Source organism: Danio aesculapii, chromosome 22, assembly GCF_903798145.1.
Source record: "Danio aesculapii chromosome 22, fDanAes4.1, whole genome shotgun sequence".
In the NCBI taxonomy this organism is placed as follows: domain Eukaryota; kingdom Metazoa; phylum Chordata; class Actinopteri; order Cypriniformes; family Danionidae; genus Danio; species Danio aesculapii.
The window spans coordinates 30,442,469-30,461,891 of NC_079456.1; the positions used below are offsets into that span (position 1 = coordinate 30,442,469).

Genomic DNA, 19,423 nt, shown 5'->3' on the forward strand with positions numbered 1-19,423 from the left:
ACGTTGTTTTCCAGTTACATTTAGGATTAATTTCTGTTATTTATTTACAATAATAACTGTTTAACAACAGTAATACTTATTTATATATAATAATAAATATTTTTATTTGTATATATATATATATATATATATATATATATATATATATATATATATATATATATATATGTGCCCGAGTAGAGCTTTATGTCTAGCAACGCCCCTGCTCTCCACTCCACCAATAGCTTGTGTGTGGTAAGCGCACTGATGCCATTGTCCTGTGGTTACTGTCATATCATCCAAGTGGATGCTGCACACTGGTGGTGGTGTGGAGAGACCCCACTCATGATTGTAAAGCGATTTGGGTGTATGGCCATACACAATAAATGCGCTATATAAATACACACATTACATTATATTACATTACAACTTAACCTAAACAGTGTATCGCTAAAAAAACAAGTCATTAGTCCAGTGGAGGTCAGGTTCATTCATGGAGAGGCACAATCCTGCAGAATTTTTATCAAAATTAATTTCACCTATCTATTGCTTTTTGTAACCCTTTCTGTGCATTTACACTGCTGCTATCAAACATTTTGGTTTTGTAATTAAAGCACTGCAATGTAAATGAGCCAATGAATTGCATTTCAACTGAAAAATAAGCATTCTAGTAGGAAAACGGCTGACTATAAATAGTGTTGCAGATCTTCTTACCAAATTGACATCACTATGGAGGATCAAACTGTTGTGTAGATTATTGGAAAAAAACCTGCCACAGCAATAATCAACCCTTCTCCCATTTGCTTGCAAACTAATATGGTCAAAGTCAAAGTATACAGGACTGTGCTCTCATTTAGCTCATATCAGGATTCAGTTTGCGAATTCAGCATATAGTACCGTCATTGGAGCTATCACCAAGATAGAGCGCTCTGATTACCTGTTCAGCTATGGTTCAGATAGCAAAATAGAGCATTAGACCAAAAATACAAGAGCAGGGGTGTCCAAACTTGGTTCTAGAGGGCCGCGGTGTCCTGGAGAGTTTAGCTCCAACCCCAATCAAACACACCTGAACCAGCCAATCAAGCTCTTTCTAGATATACAGTACTAGAAACTTCCTGGCAGGTGTGTTGAGGCAAGTTGGAGCTAAACTCAGCAGGCCACTGACCCTCCAGGACTGAGTTTGGAGTTGGACACCCCTGTACAAGAGAAAAAAACAAGCAAATAACTCAGATCAAGGGGGAACACAAAGAAGCTAGATGTCATTTTGTGGGATTTCTCAAATATTTGCTAATTATATTGATTTTTATATTATAAATATAGATTATCAGATTATCAGACATTAGTTTCCTTTTGTAGAATGACAATACAGAATGCAGATACAGGTGAAAAATGCATGTTCTAGATTCAGTCAACTGTCATCCATTTGCTGTGTTAAAAAAAAGCAGTTGGCTTGGAGTGTCCCAGGCTTTACATTGAAAATGAATGACTACCGGTCATTTTGAGACACTTTATAGCTGCATAAGCTTGATTAGGGTGTGTTTGGTTAGGGTTGCTCTATGCCCTACTGAAAAAAAAAACAGCTTAAACCAGCCTAAGCTGGTTGGCTGGTTTTAGCTGGTCGACCAGCCTGGTTTTAGAGGGGTTTTGGCCATTTCCAGGCTGGTTTACAACCATTTCCAGCCTGGTTTAGGCTGGACACAGCTGAATTTGGTTGGGCTCCCAGCCTGCCTAGACTGGTCAAGCTGGTTTTAGCTGGACATCTTCCAGCCTGACCAGCTAAGACCAGGCTGAAAATGGCTGGAAACCAGCCTGAAAGTGGTCAAAACCTCTCAAAAACCAGCCTGGTTGACCAGCTAAAACCAGCCAACCAGCCTAGGCTGGTTTAACCTGTTTTTTTCAGCAGGGTAAAAGTAAACTTGGCCACCCCTGCAGCCCTTGTAAGATAAAAATACTGAGGAAACATGGATAAAAAGAGCCATTTGTTAGACATTCTACTATATATGTCATTGATAAATGAATCCATATAACCCCTGACCAGATGTTAGTGTTTATTGGGAAATATAGAAATTCCCCTAGTACACAAGTGTGTCAATCATATTAGTCTTTACTAGGCAGTTACTGTGTAGTAATTTCACAAAACAAATGCACAGTTTCTGTTAGAGTGTGGTCAGGAAATGAAACCCAGCTGCAAAATATACGTATATTATATAAACTTTTTTAAAGCACCCCAGAAGCCCCATAATGCATAAAACATATGCTACCTAATTAAAGACTATTACTGCAACTGGAGACCTTTTTGACCATTTAATGATGCCTTTCAAATAATCGAAATTTCCTTTTCACACAAGCTGCTGTACTGAGTAGTTTGACAGTGTATCTGGAGTCAGAGGGTAGATTCATTAAAAATGAGCACTGTTTCTTGGAAAATCATTTGTCATGTTAAGACATTCTGTATGTGATTTTGTTGATATACTCATTTTAGATGGAGAGCTGTACGCTGGGACAGCCGTAGACTTCATGGGAACAAACGCTGCCATTTTTCGCACATCTGTGCATAGCAGCAATCAACACTATATCCGCACTGAAGCTTACCAGGACCACTGGCTAAATGGTGAGAAGTGGATTACAAAGTTCGCTCTGTTCATTATGTGTGCAAAAACAATATGGCTTGGGTGAAACTGTCACATTGCTAATAAATTTGAATCACCAAATAAATTGTTGATATCACAACATTGTTTATCACAACCTACATAGCAAAATATGTCTGGCCCAGCTTTGACCCACACAACCAGCTTTTGCTTGGCTAACATGACCTGGTGAATTACAGTACATGACTGGACCAAGTCTGGCTTTCAGACAAGGGCTAACAATGGACCATATTTGGGCCAAGTCTTAGCCAAGTTAATAACCCATAACTGGGCCTTAACTGGGTCAGATATGTTGGTGTGTCACGACTGCCACGAAATTGATAAACCCCTGAAGCACTGCCCTTTAAGTGCGCTATGGGCATGCTTTTTCTCAAAGTGACCTAATTGGTAGAATTTTTTTTCCTTTATTCAAAAATAATAAAAATGCATTTGAAATGTGGGTCAAGATAGACCAAACTTATATGGCCTACATATCCATTATTAGCATTTGGGCCAAAATACTACATTTGATATCTGGCCCAAGTATTGTGTGCTGCCTTAAATACTGTGCCACCTCTGCCAAATCCAGGCTATGTTTGGCCCACATGCTGTATGCCAGTGCCGGATGAATGCCTGCTGTACCAGCTTTATGGCCAATCTGGCCCAAAATTCTTTGCTACCTGGGAAGTTAACAAGGAAGCAAGAAAATGTAATATAAGATACAATACAGGCAGATATTGCTCTGGATTGCCATTCATTTCAGTGTTATCATGAAAGTGTGTGACCAAGATGCTGCCACTATGGTTAGCACCAAGGCTTAAACTGACAGCAACACCCTCAACCCCCACTTTACTTTCGTCAGCTACCTCTCCCTCCTCTGGTAACATGCTGGATCAGTTACCCCGATCTGTTCCAGGACCTCGCAATTTACAAATTAAGCACTGGTTAGCACACATATTAGCTTGTAAGCTAACATTCACCTCACTAGCATTATTAGAACCAACTAGAAAGATACTTTATTTCTGGCTGACACTAAAATAGTAACTGAAATTAAAATTCTTTCAAGCTGTCCAAATAAAACATCTGCTATAATCACAGTTGTGTGATTATTATGTTGTTCACACGAGTAATTTGTCTTAGTATATTAAAAATGTGTCTTGTGTTGCGATTTTTAATGAAGTGCAACACAAAGATTACTGGTCTGGAACATTTTGGCAGCAGATAAGTAGGTGCATGGTCTGGAAGTTTGGTAATCTCTGTTTTGGGGTCACTGGTACTGCCTAATTAACTTCTGTGACTTCCTCCAACCCTCACTAATACCAGCTTCTCTTCACAGAGCCAGAGTTTGTGGGATCATATTCCATCCCTGACACACACAGCTTAGACGATGACAAAGTATACTTCTTCTTTAAAGAGACCGCCGTAGAGTCGAACCAGCTCGACAAGCGTATCTACAGCCGAGTGGCTCGTGTCTGCAAGGTGAGCGCCAAGTCCAGCGTCGTAATGAGCCAATAAAAACATGAAATGGATCCAAAAGACCTTTGTTTGGTATGCAGAATCAATGAGTCTTTTGTAGACATTAATGAATGGACGTGGAAGCCTCGGTGTCATCTGTTGCACGGTAGTACTGTAGCAGCATCGTGTATCTCATAATGAATGAATGAAGGGTTTGTTTGAGAGTAAGTAAACACTAATCTCGTGACAAATCTAGCAAACCAAGTTTTCATCTCAGGCTTTTCATACCAGAGCACAGTCTGGAATACATTACATGATTTTTGCTGGTCTAAAAGCAACCCAGGCTCATTCTGATTATGTACCCCTATATACATTTCTGAAGAGACCAAAATATGTCCAAGGACCTACGTTTATTGCAGTTTTTGTTTTTGCGAATCCGCCAGAGGCCGCTGTGTATGCTTTTTGAGTCTCGCGAGTGCCTTTTGCGCCTGCAGTTCTCACGTAAATCCACAAGAGGCCACTGTTGACTAACTGACTGACTGAATGACCAACCAACCCCCTGGCCTAAACTCAAACAATAGTATTTTAAAAAGCACCTATTGACCAGCGTCGCGATCAACTCTGCTCTGTATCTCAAGTCCGCCGACGTACAAGCTACGTGACAGCTAATAACAGTGGAAAAGCCATCCACATGCAAGCGAGAAAAGGAACAGCATCATACCAGCCCGTAACGTTCGTGTTAAAGATGAAATGCAGCCATACATAGCTCCAACTACATAATTCGCAATCTCCTTAAATGTATATAGGGCTACGTTTTCAGAATGAGCCTATGTTGTCAAAATGAGTTAATGCTAGATGATGAAACTCAGAGGCATTCACCAGTTATTTAAGATATGATATGTAGGGTTTTAAAATGGGTTCTGGTAGTGTATCCCATACTTTATATGGGTTGGTGACACGACGTTGCATTTTCACAAAACATTTGTATTGTCCTCATTTAAAATGCAGTAAATACCTAAACATTTCATTGTCTTCCATGGAACTCCTATAAAAACTGCCATATGGCGTGACTGTCTCAATTATTGTTCAGTAAATTACAACTCTTATAAATTAACCATTTTAAAATCATTAATAAATACCTCTGGCCTAATTTTACAAGTGGTTATTTTAGTAAACGACATTCATTTTTTTCATACATTTCTAAAAACATAGAAATACATGTTATCACAGAAAACCATGTCCTCTAAGTCTAATGTGGCACTTTAATTAAATGAGCCAATTTCTTTAATTAGTAAACTAACCTAACTTTAGTTAGTTGAAGGATCTAATTCAAGATTATGTGACTGAAACACCCTGAGAAACCCATGACGTGCACCTGTTAAATTTTGTTTTAGAACTTTTACGTTTTCTTGTCCTTTGCTGTGACACCCCTATTTACTTAAAATGTCCAACAAGTCATGGAGGAAAGATATTAATCACAATTCAAATAAAATCAATAGCACTACATGAACATAAGTCTCCATCAATGAAGATAAATGGCTCTCATGCTATTTGTATACTTTTAAGTTTGTTTTTTTCTTAATATTTGCTATGTCACACCATAGGACATTTTACAGAACAGTTCATTCAATCATTCATTTTCCTTCGGCTTAGTGCCTTTATTGATCAGGGGTCGCCTCAGCGGAAAGAACAGCCAACTTATCCAACATGTGTTTTACATTACGGATGCCCTTCCCGCTGCAACTCAGTACTGGGAAACATCCATGCACAGTCATTCACACACATACATGGCCAATTTAGTTTTATTCAATTCACCTATAGCGCATGTCTTTGGACTGAGGGGGGAAACCCACACCAACACAGGGAGAACATGCAAACTCCACAAAGAAATGCCAACTGACCCAGCCGGGGCCTGACCCAGCAACCTTTCTGCTGTGAGGCGACAGTGCTAACCACTGAGCCATAGTGTTGCCCAAGTACAGTTTAGCAGAAAGTATTTTTTAATACTGTGAAAGAATTGATGAAAAAATTCCATAAAAAGAAAATGTGTTTTTCTACTGACCATTAATCAACTACACATATGTCCTGTTCTTGATCTTCATCAGAATGACATTGGTGGAAAACGAAGCTTGATTAACCGCTGGAGCACCTTCTTGAAGGCCAGACTTGTGTGCACAGTTCCAGGACCCGGGGGCATGGACACACACTTTGACGAGCTGGGTATGTTTACACACTCTAATAACACTTCAGTCAACCTACTTAGAGGGTGAATGATCTGGTAAAGTCAACAAGAACTCACAAAATTAATCCTATTTATAGTTTTATTTGACATTCCTGGTGCTTTTTGCTCATTGTTTATTTTTAGAGGACATATTTCTCTTGGAGACCAAAGATCCACAGAATCCAGTCATCTACGGAGTCTTCTCTACCTCCAGGTAAGTTCAATCAGTTCAATCATGAATCATTCTTCAAGGCACCACCCCATAATCCTCTTGATTTTTGATAACCACATTCCTGTCAGTGTTATATTTGTTTACCACATTATCATTGGCTCCATCCAAATAAATCAATCGGTCATACTTTATAAACCCCTTAAGGTTCTCAAACCTCCCTTGATCATTCCAAAAGACTTAATCTAATTACCTCAGTTTATCTTGTGAACTTACATCAATATCAGAACGCCCCTAAAATCAACAGTCTAGTCACAGGATGGTGTCCTCCCTGTCCGATCCATGTAGAACAGTCTGTCTCTGTGCTCCCACCCGAGGAATAGATAGCTTGAGGCCATACGGCGGGGTGAAAGGTCACTGTGAAAGGAGCTCTGTTATTCTAACCTGGCAGCAGACTAATACTCGTTTCCTTTTCAAAAGCTCTGTCTTCAGGGGTTCGGCTGTTTGTGTCTATTCCATGGCTTCCATCCGAGCTGCATTCAACGGACCCTTTGCGCATAAGGAGAGTCCTGATTATCGCTGGATGGAGTACAAGGGAAAAATCCCTTATCCACGGCCCGGAACGGTGAGTTCTCAACAGGGAGGAATTATGCTTTGTAGAGTAAAGAAGATGCTTTGTCAAATGTAAGGATGTTCCTATATGCCTTATTTTGGCAATTTGAACAATTTGGGGTTGAATCGAACCTTTTAAAGTGCAAGCCAGTTTTGAGACCTACTGTTGATTCTGGAATTGCAGACGAGTAAGGAAAATGATGCAGAAAGTCACTCTCCTTACTAGCTGCACTGCCTCAAGGGGGTTGTAAAAGTGTCGTCAGGCACTCATTGGGGGTCACGCATCAGAGCGGTTGGTGAAGTGGTTGGAGCGTGGACTTTTATTGGCAAGGTCTCCAGAAGTCAATCCTAAATGCTGTGGTTTCTGCTCCATTAGTTTTCAAAGTCCCGACTACAGAGTTGACCTAAATTTGAGTAGACAGCTGGACCATTTCAAATGATGGGGTTTAGTTTACTTTAGGTTAATTAAGTAGATCATACTTTAAACATCCTCACATTTATTAAAATGGATGTGCTTGTGCTGATTTCGTATATACAGCATGCACTGTCTTGGTACATATTAAGTAAAGGTTACTATTTTGGCTTTTATACTATGATGAATGTAAAAATACAGTTGTTTCTGCCTTTGCTGAGGCAGGACTTAATAGATAGGACAAGAAGAAAAGTGGGGAAGAGAGAAAGTGTGGAACTGAGATATGAGAACGCAGGACACCTGAAACACAACCATGCTATGTTAGAGAATTGCTCAAAAAGGTTTCGCCTCTACATGGGGATTCAAATATTTAACTTAATTTAACACAGGCAAGGTTGGTGACAACTTTGTCATGTAAGTTTCTAATTAATTTTTATAACATACCTCACTTTGGAGTCATAGATAGACTTTATTCAGTGGGTAAACAGAATTGTTGAAAAAAGCAGGCGATTCCATTGAAATGACATTTCTCAATATGGACAAACATGAATTATGAACAAGGATCTCAAACAGTGGCCAAAATCCACATCTGCACAACTGTTTTGACTATTTTTACCTTAGTCTGGGACTGTTACCCCAAATCCAGTCCCAAAAGGGTTTTAAAATATGAGCTTAACTTGCTGTCCTGTATCCCATCAGTGTCCGAGCGAGACCTACGATGCTTTGCACAAGTCCACTCGTGATTTCCCAGACGATGTTGTAAGCTTCATGAGGGCCCATCAGCTGATGTGGGAGCCAGTGGTGCCCATTCACAGACGTCCCGTCTTCACTCGTATCAACACCCCATACAGGCTGAAGAAGCTTGTGGTTGACAGGGTAGATGCGGAGGATGGCCAATATGATGTTCTGCACCTTGGCACAGGTATGTTGGAAAGTGGCCCAATGAACTGAATCCTTAAATCTATTAATAAGTGTGATAACTAGTCCTGTTGCTGCCTATTATATAAGCTTAAGACCTATGGTTAAGGTGCAAATAAGGAACTCTACTACATAAGCTACCAGATGTAGTAAACACCATTAAACACGACCTCTGTTCCCACGCTGGTCAGTGGTTCTGTTGCCTGGGATCACCTTAATAATCGGAGGAGACAATGTTTCTTTTCCTGTCTAACATTTGTCCTCCTGGACTTCTGGGTGTATACATAAAACACTGCCACGTCTAAGTGAATCATTTAGGGTGAGCAGATGCTCGGTTCAGGACAAATATGCTTAACCTGTATGTACAAAGAGCAGGCTCTCTATTTCACTGTGTATAGGAGGAGAACAGTGTAACAGCTGTCAGCCCTCAGGGTGCTGGATAAATGTAGATGCCAAAAGTCAGTGCTCACTCACCATGGTAACTACGTTAGAGTGCATAATGGGATATATTTACAGATGGGAAATTGATGGCTCAGGTTAAATTTTAATGTGAACATCTGCCTATAGTATCTACTGTGTCTGTTTGTATGTCATTTTAGATATCTATCTATCTATCTATCTATCTATCTATCTATCTATCTATCTATCTATCTATCTATCTATCTATCTATCTATCTATCTATCTATCTATCTATCTATCTGAGTCTGTCTATCATTCTATCTATCTATCTATCTATCTATCTATCTATCTATCTATCTATCTATCTATCTATCTATCTATCTATCTATCTATCTGTCTGTCTGTCTGTCTGTCTGTCTGTCTGTCTGTCTGTCTGTCTATCTATCTGTGTCTGTCTGTCTATTTGTCTATTTATCTATCTGTGTCTGTCTGTCTGTCTGTCTGTCTGTCTGTCTGTCTGTCTGTCTGTCTGTCTGTCTGTCTGTCTGTCTGTCTGTCTGTCTGTCTGTCTGTCTGTCCGTCCATCCATCCATTTTGCTTCATTCCATTTATCTGTCTCTCTGTCAGTTTGTGATTTTATTTAATGCAATCTCACATTGTAAACTGGTCTGTGTCTCCAGATGATGGCAGAGTACTTAAGGTGGTCTCCGTACCTAAAGAGAACTGGGAAATTGAGGAAATCATACTAGAGGAGTTAGTCGTCTTCAAGGTAATTCAACAGAATCTCAGTTTCTTCTTTCTGGTCTGTCTTTCCATCTGCTGGACTCCCTCATGACCTCTGACCCTAGGCTCTTATTGGTTGTTGTTTTCATGTCAAGCACTTCCCAAACAAAAATACCTCCTAAAGAAGAAAACCAGATTGCTCTCAGATTTCCCATGGCTGTCTGCTCAAGTGACCAAACCCAGGGGCAGGAGAGGCAATGCTACACCATGCATATAGTGGAGACAATGTTACACCAAGAATATTGTTTTTTGCAAACAAAAAGATGATCTCATTTGTCACAAACTTGAGACTGAGGAATGTGTCAGGTTTGCTGGAGGATGCAGGAAATATAAGCAAATAGATATGGATGCAGTAACATGAGATTCCAAGACAACGTTACATAGAAGAATGGAGAGTTTTCAATAGCATTTAGCATCTATTTGTATAGAAATATGTGAGCCTAGACCACAAAACCATAATAGCCAAAAAACACTTTATAGGTCAACTATAGATTTTTCTTTTATGCCAAAAATCATTAGGATATTAGGTAAAAATTATGTTCCATCAAGATATTTTGTAACTTACCTACTATAAATATATCAAAATAAATTGTTTGGTAAAGTTTAAATGCAATTTCTCAGTATTTAGATTTATTTGAACTCTCAGATTACAGATCTTCTAATAGTTGTAGCTCGGCCGAATATTTTCATACCCTAACAAAGTATACATCAATAGAAAGCTTATTTATTTAGCTTTCACATAATATATATAACACTTAATTTTCAAAGAAATCACACTAATGAGTGGTTTCATTTCAAAATGACTACATACACTATCTGACAAAAGTCTTGTCATCGAGCCCAGTTGTAAGAGCAACAAATAATAATTTGACTTCTAGTTGAACTGCATCTCAGTCATCACAAATACTGCAGAAGACCTATTGGAACCCACATGGACTCAAAGTTCTCAAAGAAATCAGTCAAGTTTGGTGAGGGAAAAATCATGGTTTGGGGTTACATTCAGTATGGGGGCATGTGAGAGATTTGCAGAGTGGATGGCAACATCAACAGGCTGAGGTATCAAGACATTTGTGCTGTTACATTTGTTAGATAGTGTAGACCACAAAATGACTACACATGCTACAGTATTTTCAAAGTGCAACAAACAGACCAGCATTTTACTAAGCTTGTTACCAACTGAACACCACACGGTAATCGCTTCATATCAAATAGGTTTTTAACCTAAGGACATAAACATAATTGTGCATTATGACTATCAAGTCAAGTGATTAAAACTGCACTGAAAACATAATTATGTGTATATCAGAGCAGCATGAGTCAATCAAGCCTATCAGGAGACATATTTCAGCAGGCATTGCCCAGAAGTCATTTGCTGAAAGAAAGTGGTTTCAGGAGTCATGCCTCATTTGCTGCAGTATATGAAGGAGAAATGAACCAATGGAGCAGAACACTTTAAAACATTCATTGGGGCCTGTTGTGATGAGCTGCTCTTATTCATCGCCAGCAATGCATATCTTCTCCCACTTTGTTTGGGAGTTCATTCATTTCACACGTTGACACATTTTTCCTTCTCTCATTTTTCATCTCATAGACTCAGACCCCAATATTAAGCATGGAGCTGTCCACCAAGAGGGTAAGTAGATGAGTTTGGTGGGTGGTCATTTGCTTTAAATACATTACAAACGCCATGTTTTTGACTTGTATACTTACTTTGTTCTTCTTTAGCAAGTGCTGTTCATAAGCAGTGATGAGAATGTCGTCCAGCTTCCCGTTCAGAGATGTGAACAGTATGGTAAAGCGTGTGTTGACTGCTGTTTAGCTCGAGATCCGTACTGCGCTTGGGACGGCTCCTCATGTACTAACTACTTCCCCAGCAACAAAAGGTACTTTTTCTAGTCATGCATTAAATACATTTTTGGTAACACTTTATTTTAGTCCAGTTGCACGTGCAGATTTTATATACTTTTAATAATAGTTACGTTAACTGTTTAATTACTAACCTGATCTTAAAGACATCTTAAAATACAAATTTACTTTACTTGTTGCTGGAAACTGGATCTTTTCTTCTTTGGTCCAGAACACACGGCGTCCATTTCTCCCCAAAAAATACCTGAAATTGTGATTCATCTGACCACAGTACACGTTTCCACTGTGTGATGGTTCATCCCAGATGCCTCAGAGTCCAGAGAAGTTGACGGTGCTTCTGGACACTGTTAACATTGGGCTTCCTTTTGACACAGTACAGTTTTAACTGGGATTTGTAGACATAACTAAGTATTGTTGTTAGTGGTGGGCCGTTATCGGCGTTAACATGCTGCAGTGACACGAGACTCTTATCGGGCGATTAAAAAACATATTGCCGTTAATCTATTCTCAAAGTTGGGTTGGAAGCTGGGTCTTTTCTACGCAAGCTATGATGACTTTCACCTTGATATTTTAGTGCAGATGTATACCTGGCCGAATTGCACTGTAGAGGGTGTATTCTGTAGAGTGTGTGTAGAGTGTGTGTATTCCTACTGTGAAATTACCACATCAAATGTGACATGCTAATATGGATGCAGTTCACTAGAGTAAATCTGATTAATGTTACCTACACATCTAACTATCAGGCACCTGTAGAGTTTATGCGTTCGAGTAAAAAAATGGACCTTTTAAAAAGGAATGATGGTGAATAATAGTCAAACTGGTGAGCCGTCTGACAAAAAAAGTGCCCTTCTGAATCAAATCAGCAGGATTCCCTTCTGGATCTTTCACTTACTTTGAAGACACTACTGACTACGCTTACATGGACATCTGTAATCTAGTTATTTGCCTTAATAGACAATAATATATTTAAAGTGTTTACGTGAAGTGCTTTCATGTATGAGTTTCCTGTAATTTTGGGTGACTTTAACTGCAGTTTGGTAGTTTCACATTCACTCATGAACATTTTATTCATGCCCCCATGACAAACTAGGGTATTAGACACAAATAAAGAGTAAGGACTGGTGAGAGTGTTATGGAATTTAATAACGAACTCCGAATGGAAAGAAAAAACTTCCGCATTTCGCAATGTGTGTATGTGTGGTCCTTTACTGACAGCCGCATGTGTGGATCTTGTCGGAAAATATGGCAAAGTCCTACATGACGGTAATAGTTTGATTGTGGTGTTTATTTCAATAATGCCCCTAATATATGCATACTCCACGTCTTAATTCCATTTTTGTTTAGTTCAGTTATGACTTTAGTCGGATTAAGGTAATCGCTGATCGAGCTTATGTAGGCCTACGGTTCAAAATTCATGTTTAACTGAATAAACAGTTAGTAAACACAAGTACATCTCTGATTAAACACAATTAATTTTCATCACCAATTATCATAGTAAAACAGTTTCTCAAGCAGTTTGTGAGGCATTTTGGAAACAGGAGATGAGACCCTGGTCTAATACGCCACCTGGCTTAAGAAACCCGTTCTCAAAGACTTATATTTAGTCATTATTTGGGTAGCACACATATTCTGAATGCATTCGGCAGAATTCAAATGAGCCATTTTAATCTAGATTAATCTAGATAGCCTAAGAGCCTAAAGAAGTCAACAGTGCTTCTGGACACTGTTAACATAGGGCTTCCTTTTGACACAGTACAGTTTTAACTGGGATTTGTGGATGTAACTATTATTGTAGTACTTGACAAAGGTTTGCGAAGGTAGTTACGAGCCCATGTGGCAGTGTTAATTTTGAGAGCAAATTTTGATCTAGTTGTAGTCTTAGTCTTCTGACAAAAATTCAATTTAGTTTTAGTCATATTGTAGTGTTCTTAATCATTTTAGTTTTAGTCTAGTTTTAGTCGAATAAATTTCATAAGATTTTAGTCGACTAAATATACTCTAGAAAAATTAATTTGGCTTAATTTAAGTGTAATTTAATTAAATATTGTTTTATATATACAAAATATTCTAACTTAAAATGAAATAAAACAGTCTCATTAAAATAAGAAATATAGCTTTTCCATTGAAGACCAAAAAATAGATATGCATTGTTTATTTATATCATAAGTAATATGTAAAATTATGTATCGGCAAGAACAGTAGACTACTGAAAATGTAGGACTTTGCAATTATTTAGCAAACCCTTTATTTTCACTTCAAGACAGTTTAATTAGGCCACGACTCCCTGATAAGCAAAGAGAGCACTACAACATCATTACATCCTTACATAAAGAAATAACAACATCGCAAAATGACATACTGAATGAAGCAGTTTTTTTTTTTTGAGGCAGAGGTACACTGTAAATAACATGCCGACAGCACATGTGAACCTAGCGCGAGTTAGATTAGGCCAGCTAAACTGTAGCTGCAGCTAAAATGAAACTCCTCACGAAAATGTATACCATGTTACTGATGTAATGATGTTTAATGTACAATCTAACGGAGTCAATTCTCTAAAGGTCAGCGAGAGGCTACACCATTTAAGTTAAGCAAAAGTGCACACTCTGGTAAAAAAAAAAAAAAATTGTTTACTGTGAAGTAACGTGAAAGTTGTTTTTATCAGCTTCTCTTCTTTTTATCTCGCATAGTTTAATCAGACAGACACCCCTATGGATGATGATGTAATCACATCCCACGTCTACTGTGGATCAGTTTTTAAATCTGTGTGTGCGTGTGTTAATTCTGATTGGATATTTTCCAAAAAACATCCCTCAATCATATTCTCGTCTTGTTTTTATTAGTCAACGAAAGTGTCAGTGTATTTTTATTATAGTTGTCATCATCAGCACTTCACTTTAATTTAGTTTTCGTCTAGTTTTTGTCAGTAGAAATTTGTTCATCACAAAAATTATGACTAAAAGTTTTCGTCACCAAAATTAACACTGCCATGTGGTGATATCGCTTATACAGTAGATGAATGACGATTCTTGATGCAGTGCCACCTGAGGGATCAGAGATCACGGTTGTTCAGCTTAGGCTTGCACCGTGTTTAATGCACTGAAAGTTCTCTAGATTCCGTGAATCTTTTAATTATGGTATATGCTGTTATAGGTGAAATATCCAAATGTCTTCTCATCTTTCTTTGGGGAACATTGCTTTTAAACATATCAATAATGAAAGTTTCTTAAGCTTTAAGAGAATTTTGGAAATTCTCTTAAATTATGTTTCCATCAACCTATTTTAAGCAAATTTTGTATCAAATTTTGTAAGTTTGAGCATGTGATAATAAAAATAGGCCATTTTACATCCATAGTAGTAAAAAAAAACATAGAAATCAATTGTTTTTCAACATTCTTCAAAATTTGTGTACAGCAGGAACCACTTAAGGGTGAATAAATGAAGACAGGATTTATTTTTTTGGGTGATACTGTATCCCTTTTACTCATGTAGCATGCATAAAAGTGCACATACTGTGAAATATAGCAGAAACCACATCTTGACCCTGACCCCTTTTAATAATTTCTGAAGACAATATTGAAAACCAATCATCAAACCTGTCAAATGGTGGTTGTGAGGGTGGGTAACATCCTCTTATGGTCCACAGGCGCGCCCGGAGACAGGATGTGAGGTATGGAGATCCTTGGAGCCAATGTCAGGACATGAGAGACGGTAATGAATCACTTTACAACGTTTCATCTTCATGTTGTATATGAGCTTGCCCAGTCCTCGAATAAAGTGGAGGCTACTCTATCTAGTGTACAAAATGGATATTGACATACAACACCAGTTAATATGGGATGCATGTTCTAGGTCTTACTGTGAATAAATAGTTTTAAAAGAAAATATACAATAAATGCAGTATTGTAGGAAGCTAAAAGTGTTCATTGCTGTCTGTAGGCTCTGAGAATGCTGAACTGAAGACGGTTTACGGTGTGGAGACAAACTCAACTTTCCTGGAATGCGTCTCAAATTCACCACAAGCCACCATCAAGTGGATATTTCAGCCAAATCACAGTCAAAACAGCAGAGAGGTCTGTCGACATACTCTTTAATTGAATATTGAATCAGAGTCAATACATGTATATTTACACTGAAAGGTTTAGTTTACCCAAACAATGAAAATTAATCATCAATTACTTACCCTCATGCCATTCCAAATCCATCTTTGGAACACAAATGAAGATAGTTTTCATAATATTTTAAAGATTTTAGAGATTCAGAGACAGTCTCTTGACAGTCTATTTATCTAAAACTCTAATTATTATCTCATCAAAGTTCAGTTCAAAGCTTGAGAGTTTTGGGTGAACACAAGTGCCTTTATGGATTTCACTGCAAAAAAAAGCATTTTTTTTTTCTAAAAACTATATTTTTAACATAAGTAGCGCAACTTCAGTAACTGTAATCAAGTTACACAAAATTAAAATGTAGTTCGTTAAATTACGGCATAATTAGAACACGTTAAAATGTAACTAGAACACGATACTGTGGAACATGTTACACCCAACTCTGCATATTACAGTAAGTTGAGCTAAATTTAATTCAATGGTTTAAATTCATCCCATCTTAATTGTTTGCAACCACTAACATAAAAATGTTGTAAATCCAACAAATCATTTTTTACAGTGTATGACAGGACAGAAATTTCTCAGATACAGTTAAAAATATCTTAATTTTTGTTTTGATGATTACTATATTTCTTATGGGTTTGGAACAACAACATCCTTTTTCTATCCCTCAGTTGGTTCCTGGTGAAGAAAACCTTCTCCACATGCAGCGAGGTCTCCTCCTCCAACAGATAACCTCCTCTAATGCTGGCCTGTACCTCTGCATGGCCTTCGAGCACTCCTTCTCCCGTACGCTAGGTCGCTATGAGCTTCACGTCATCCCACAGAACCAAATGTCAAGAGCCCAGAACAACCATCCCGGAAATCATGCAGCCTCACTGCGGAGCTACAAGGAACTACACTTAATGGGAGTTGGCGGGCTAATGGCCGACGAGTACTGTGAGCATCTTTGGTATCGCGAGAAACGGCGACAGCACAAGCATCGCACGCTAAAGTGGAAACAGGTGTCTGAAAACCGTAAAGCCAGAGTGCGGCGGCAGAATCCACCCAACGAGCCTCTAGATGGAGGTGAAACTGCGGACTTTGAGTGACAAATGTGTGACTTTTATTTGGACAAATTAGCACATTGCAGCGAAATGGCTACCAGCTACTGCTAGCACAACAACGCAACTGAGGGCCACAGTACACGAGAACTATATTATTCTTTTAAAACAAAATATTATGTAGCTTGTGCTAGTGTTAGCATGTAGCTTTAACACAAGTATAATCAAAAAGCCTGCCGGTGTGCAACTGAATTTGCACATTTTACGTTATTTTCACTCTGTTTATATTGTTTGTTAACATTTATGAAAGACAAACGCCTAAGCTAAATGCTAGATATTGTTCAAAAGCTAATTCTGAAATAGACAAGCTAACGCGCTGCCCTAAGCTAATTGTAGCGCAAAGAAACTGATGTCGATGGCCATAAAGAAATCTGATCCATGGAAATATATACAAATTACATATGTGACGTCATATTTATATATAGTGTGTGGGGTGGCAGGGTGGCTCAGTAGTTAGCACTGTTGCCTCACAACAAGAAAGTTGCTGGTTCAAATCCCGGCTGGGCCAGTTAGCATTTCTGTGAGTTTGCATGTTTTCCACATGTTTGCATGGGTTTCCTCCAGGTGCTCCCGTGTTCTGTCCATTTGTCCTACCTTGTCAGATTGTCCTACCTCCCATTCAAAATGTAGGTATCACATTTTGATGATGCTACCCATCAGATTTTGCTAGTAAATTTTAATGTGGAGTAGTGTGATATGAAGCTGTAAAATCACCCTAACCTATCTAATCCCTAACCCCAGAACCATTCAAATACAGTGTCTGATGGGTAGGATAAAATGCCAGGACACCTGGTTTCCTCCACAGTCCAAACACATGCGCTATAGGTGAATTGAACAAACTTAATTGGCCGTAGTGTATGAACGTGTGTATGGGTGTTTCCCAGTACTGAGGTTGCCGCTGGAAGGATATTCGCTGTGTAAAACAAATGCTGGAATAGTTGATGGTTCATTCTGCTGTGGTGATCCTTAATTAATAGGGGATTAAACCAAAGAAAATTAATGAATGACTATATTGTGTGCGTAAACTGACATTTTTGCTATATATTTTGAAATATTTGTTGCATATATGACATGTTTATATATGCAAAATACTAATTTGGACTTGTATGTCATGTAATTTGCATATATTCCCATATATCAGATGTCAATATGGGTTAAATATTCCCCAGATATATATGTCACTGTATATTGCTATAATTTTTGGACTCTTGATATGGTCAAATGTATAAACCTGAAGGTTGTTCAGACAACAGCAGGTGCCTCAGTGCGTTCAGAGGAAGTTTGCCCAGGATGTGCCCTTCATATGTTTCCTTCCTCTTCAAGAACAATCTCTTCTGCTCTTTCCTGAGAATATCCCTGAGTAAATATTGTGTTTGTTTTATGGCTTCTTTTCATGTCAGTTTCTAAAAAAAACAAAAGCTCTACAACAAGGGCTTGTCCTTTGTGTGTACTGTACGTGTGAAATGCATTCGTGTGTCGAGCATCTGGGAATGGTAAGTAGAAAATTGCCTCCATCAAAGGTTTGTTTTATTTCATTCTCTTCACTGATCATGAAAATGATTTCCAGAATCGTCATGCCTTTGTTCTTCACCACATCTGAGGGGAAGTTGTCATTGGCTCATGATGAATCTGAAATGGGTTCATGCTGGATGGGTTAATTCAGTTGAACAGCCAGATTCAGTGTTGATTGAACAGGGTGCTGGAAATATTCCTCAGAGATTTTGATGCGTATCAACAACACAGCAACATGCCGTCACTGCAAATTTGTTGAATTTGTGAATCTTCTGTTCCTGCAGCTCCAATAATGATCTATTGGATCGAGTTCTGGTGAATGTGGAGGCCACCAACAGTTGTTTACAAAAAATCTGACTACCTTCTGATTGTCACAACAGAAATTGTAAGGCAGACCAGGCAAATGGACCAATCTTTTTTTAAGCATCTATTGTCAAATAGGCAGCGCGGTGGCGCAGTGGGTAGTGCTGTTACTTCACATCAAGAGGGCCGCTGGTTCGAGCCTCCGCTGGACTAGTTAGCGTTTCTGTGTGGAGTTTGCATGTTCTCCCCATGTTTGTGTGGGTTTCCTCTGTGCTCCAGTACAAACACAAACTATAAGTGATTTGGGCAAGTGTATATGTGTGGATGAGAGTTTATGGGTGTTTCCCAGTGATGGGTTGCATCTAAAAGGACATTTGCTGCATAAAACATATTCTGGATAAGTTGGTGGTTCATTCCGCTGTAGTGACCCCTGATTTAATAAAGGGACTAAGCCGAAAAGAAAATGAATATTGTCAAGTAGGAGTGTCTCCACGGTTCTTCATCTTTTTCATCATCACCATCTACTTTTTTGTTTTCTTCTGCTGTAGCACATCTGCCTAAAGGTTTGACATGTTTTGTGTTTAGAGATGCTCTTCTGCAGATCTTGGATATATTGTGTGGTTATTTAAGATTCTGTTGTCTTGTGATAGCTGAACAAGTCTGGATATTCTTCTCAGACCTCTGGCAGCAATGAGGCATTTTCACCCACAGAATGTCTCCTCAGAAAATCAACCAAAAATAAAAGTAAAAAAAAATGAACAGAAATCAATATAGCCACACACCAGTTACCACAATAAGCAGCACAGGAGTCAGCAGGGCAAATATGATGGTTAATGTATTTATGTATTATCAATGTATCTATTACAGTATCACTGCTACTGTAATAATTGTGGTCAGGATTTTTTTCTTAAAATATTTAAGACTAAACTCATCATAATAAAACATGTCCCTAAATCTAAC

General features: G+C 38.5%; 1 protein-coding gene across 2 annotated transcripts in view; it reads left to right on the top strand.

The window, feature by feature from the left end:
- The window catches only part of si:dkey-49n23.1 (semaphorin-3D), a 132,891-nt gene extending 114,862 nt beyond the window's left edge, over nt 1–18,029 (top strand). For both annotated transcript variants that reach the window (XM_056447524.1, XM_056447525.1), the window contains exons 7-18: nt 2,462–2,590; nt 3,943–4,085; nt 6,167–6,281; nt 6,427–6,496; nt 6,932–7,076; nt 8,175–8,397; nt 9,474–9,562; nt 11,168–11,209; nt 11,302–11,459; nt 15,086–15,150; nt 15,379–15,512; nt 16,220–18,029. In XM_056447524.1, coding sequence (XP_056303499.1) covers nt 2,462–2,590; nt 3,943–4,085; nt 6,167–6,281; nt 6,427–6,496; nt 6,932–7,076; nt 8,175–8,397; nt 9,474–9,562; nt 11,168–11,209; nt 11,302–11,459; nt 15,086–15,150; nt 15,379–15,512; nt 16,220–16,636 — 1,730 coding nt within the window. In that variant the 3' untranslated portion in view covers nt 16,637–18,029. The remainder of the gene's footprint in view (nt 1–2,461; nt 2,591–3,942; nt 4,086–6,166; nt 6,282–6,426; nt 6,497–6,931; nt 7,077–8,174; nt 8,398–9,473; nt 9,563–11,167; nt 11,210–11,301; nt 11,460–15,085; nt 15,151–15,378; nt 15,513–16,219) is intronic.
- Nucleotides 18,030–19,423: the final 1,394 nt, after the last annotated feature.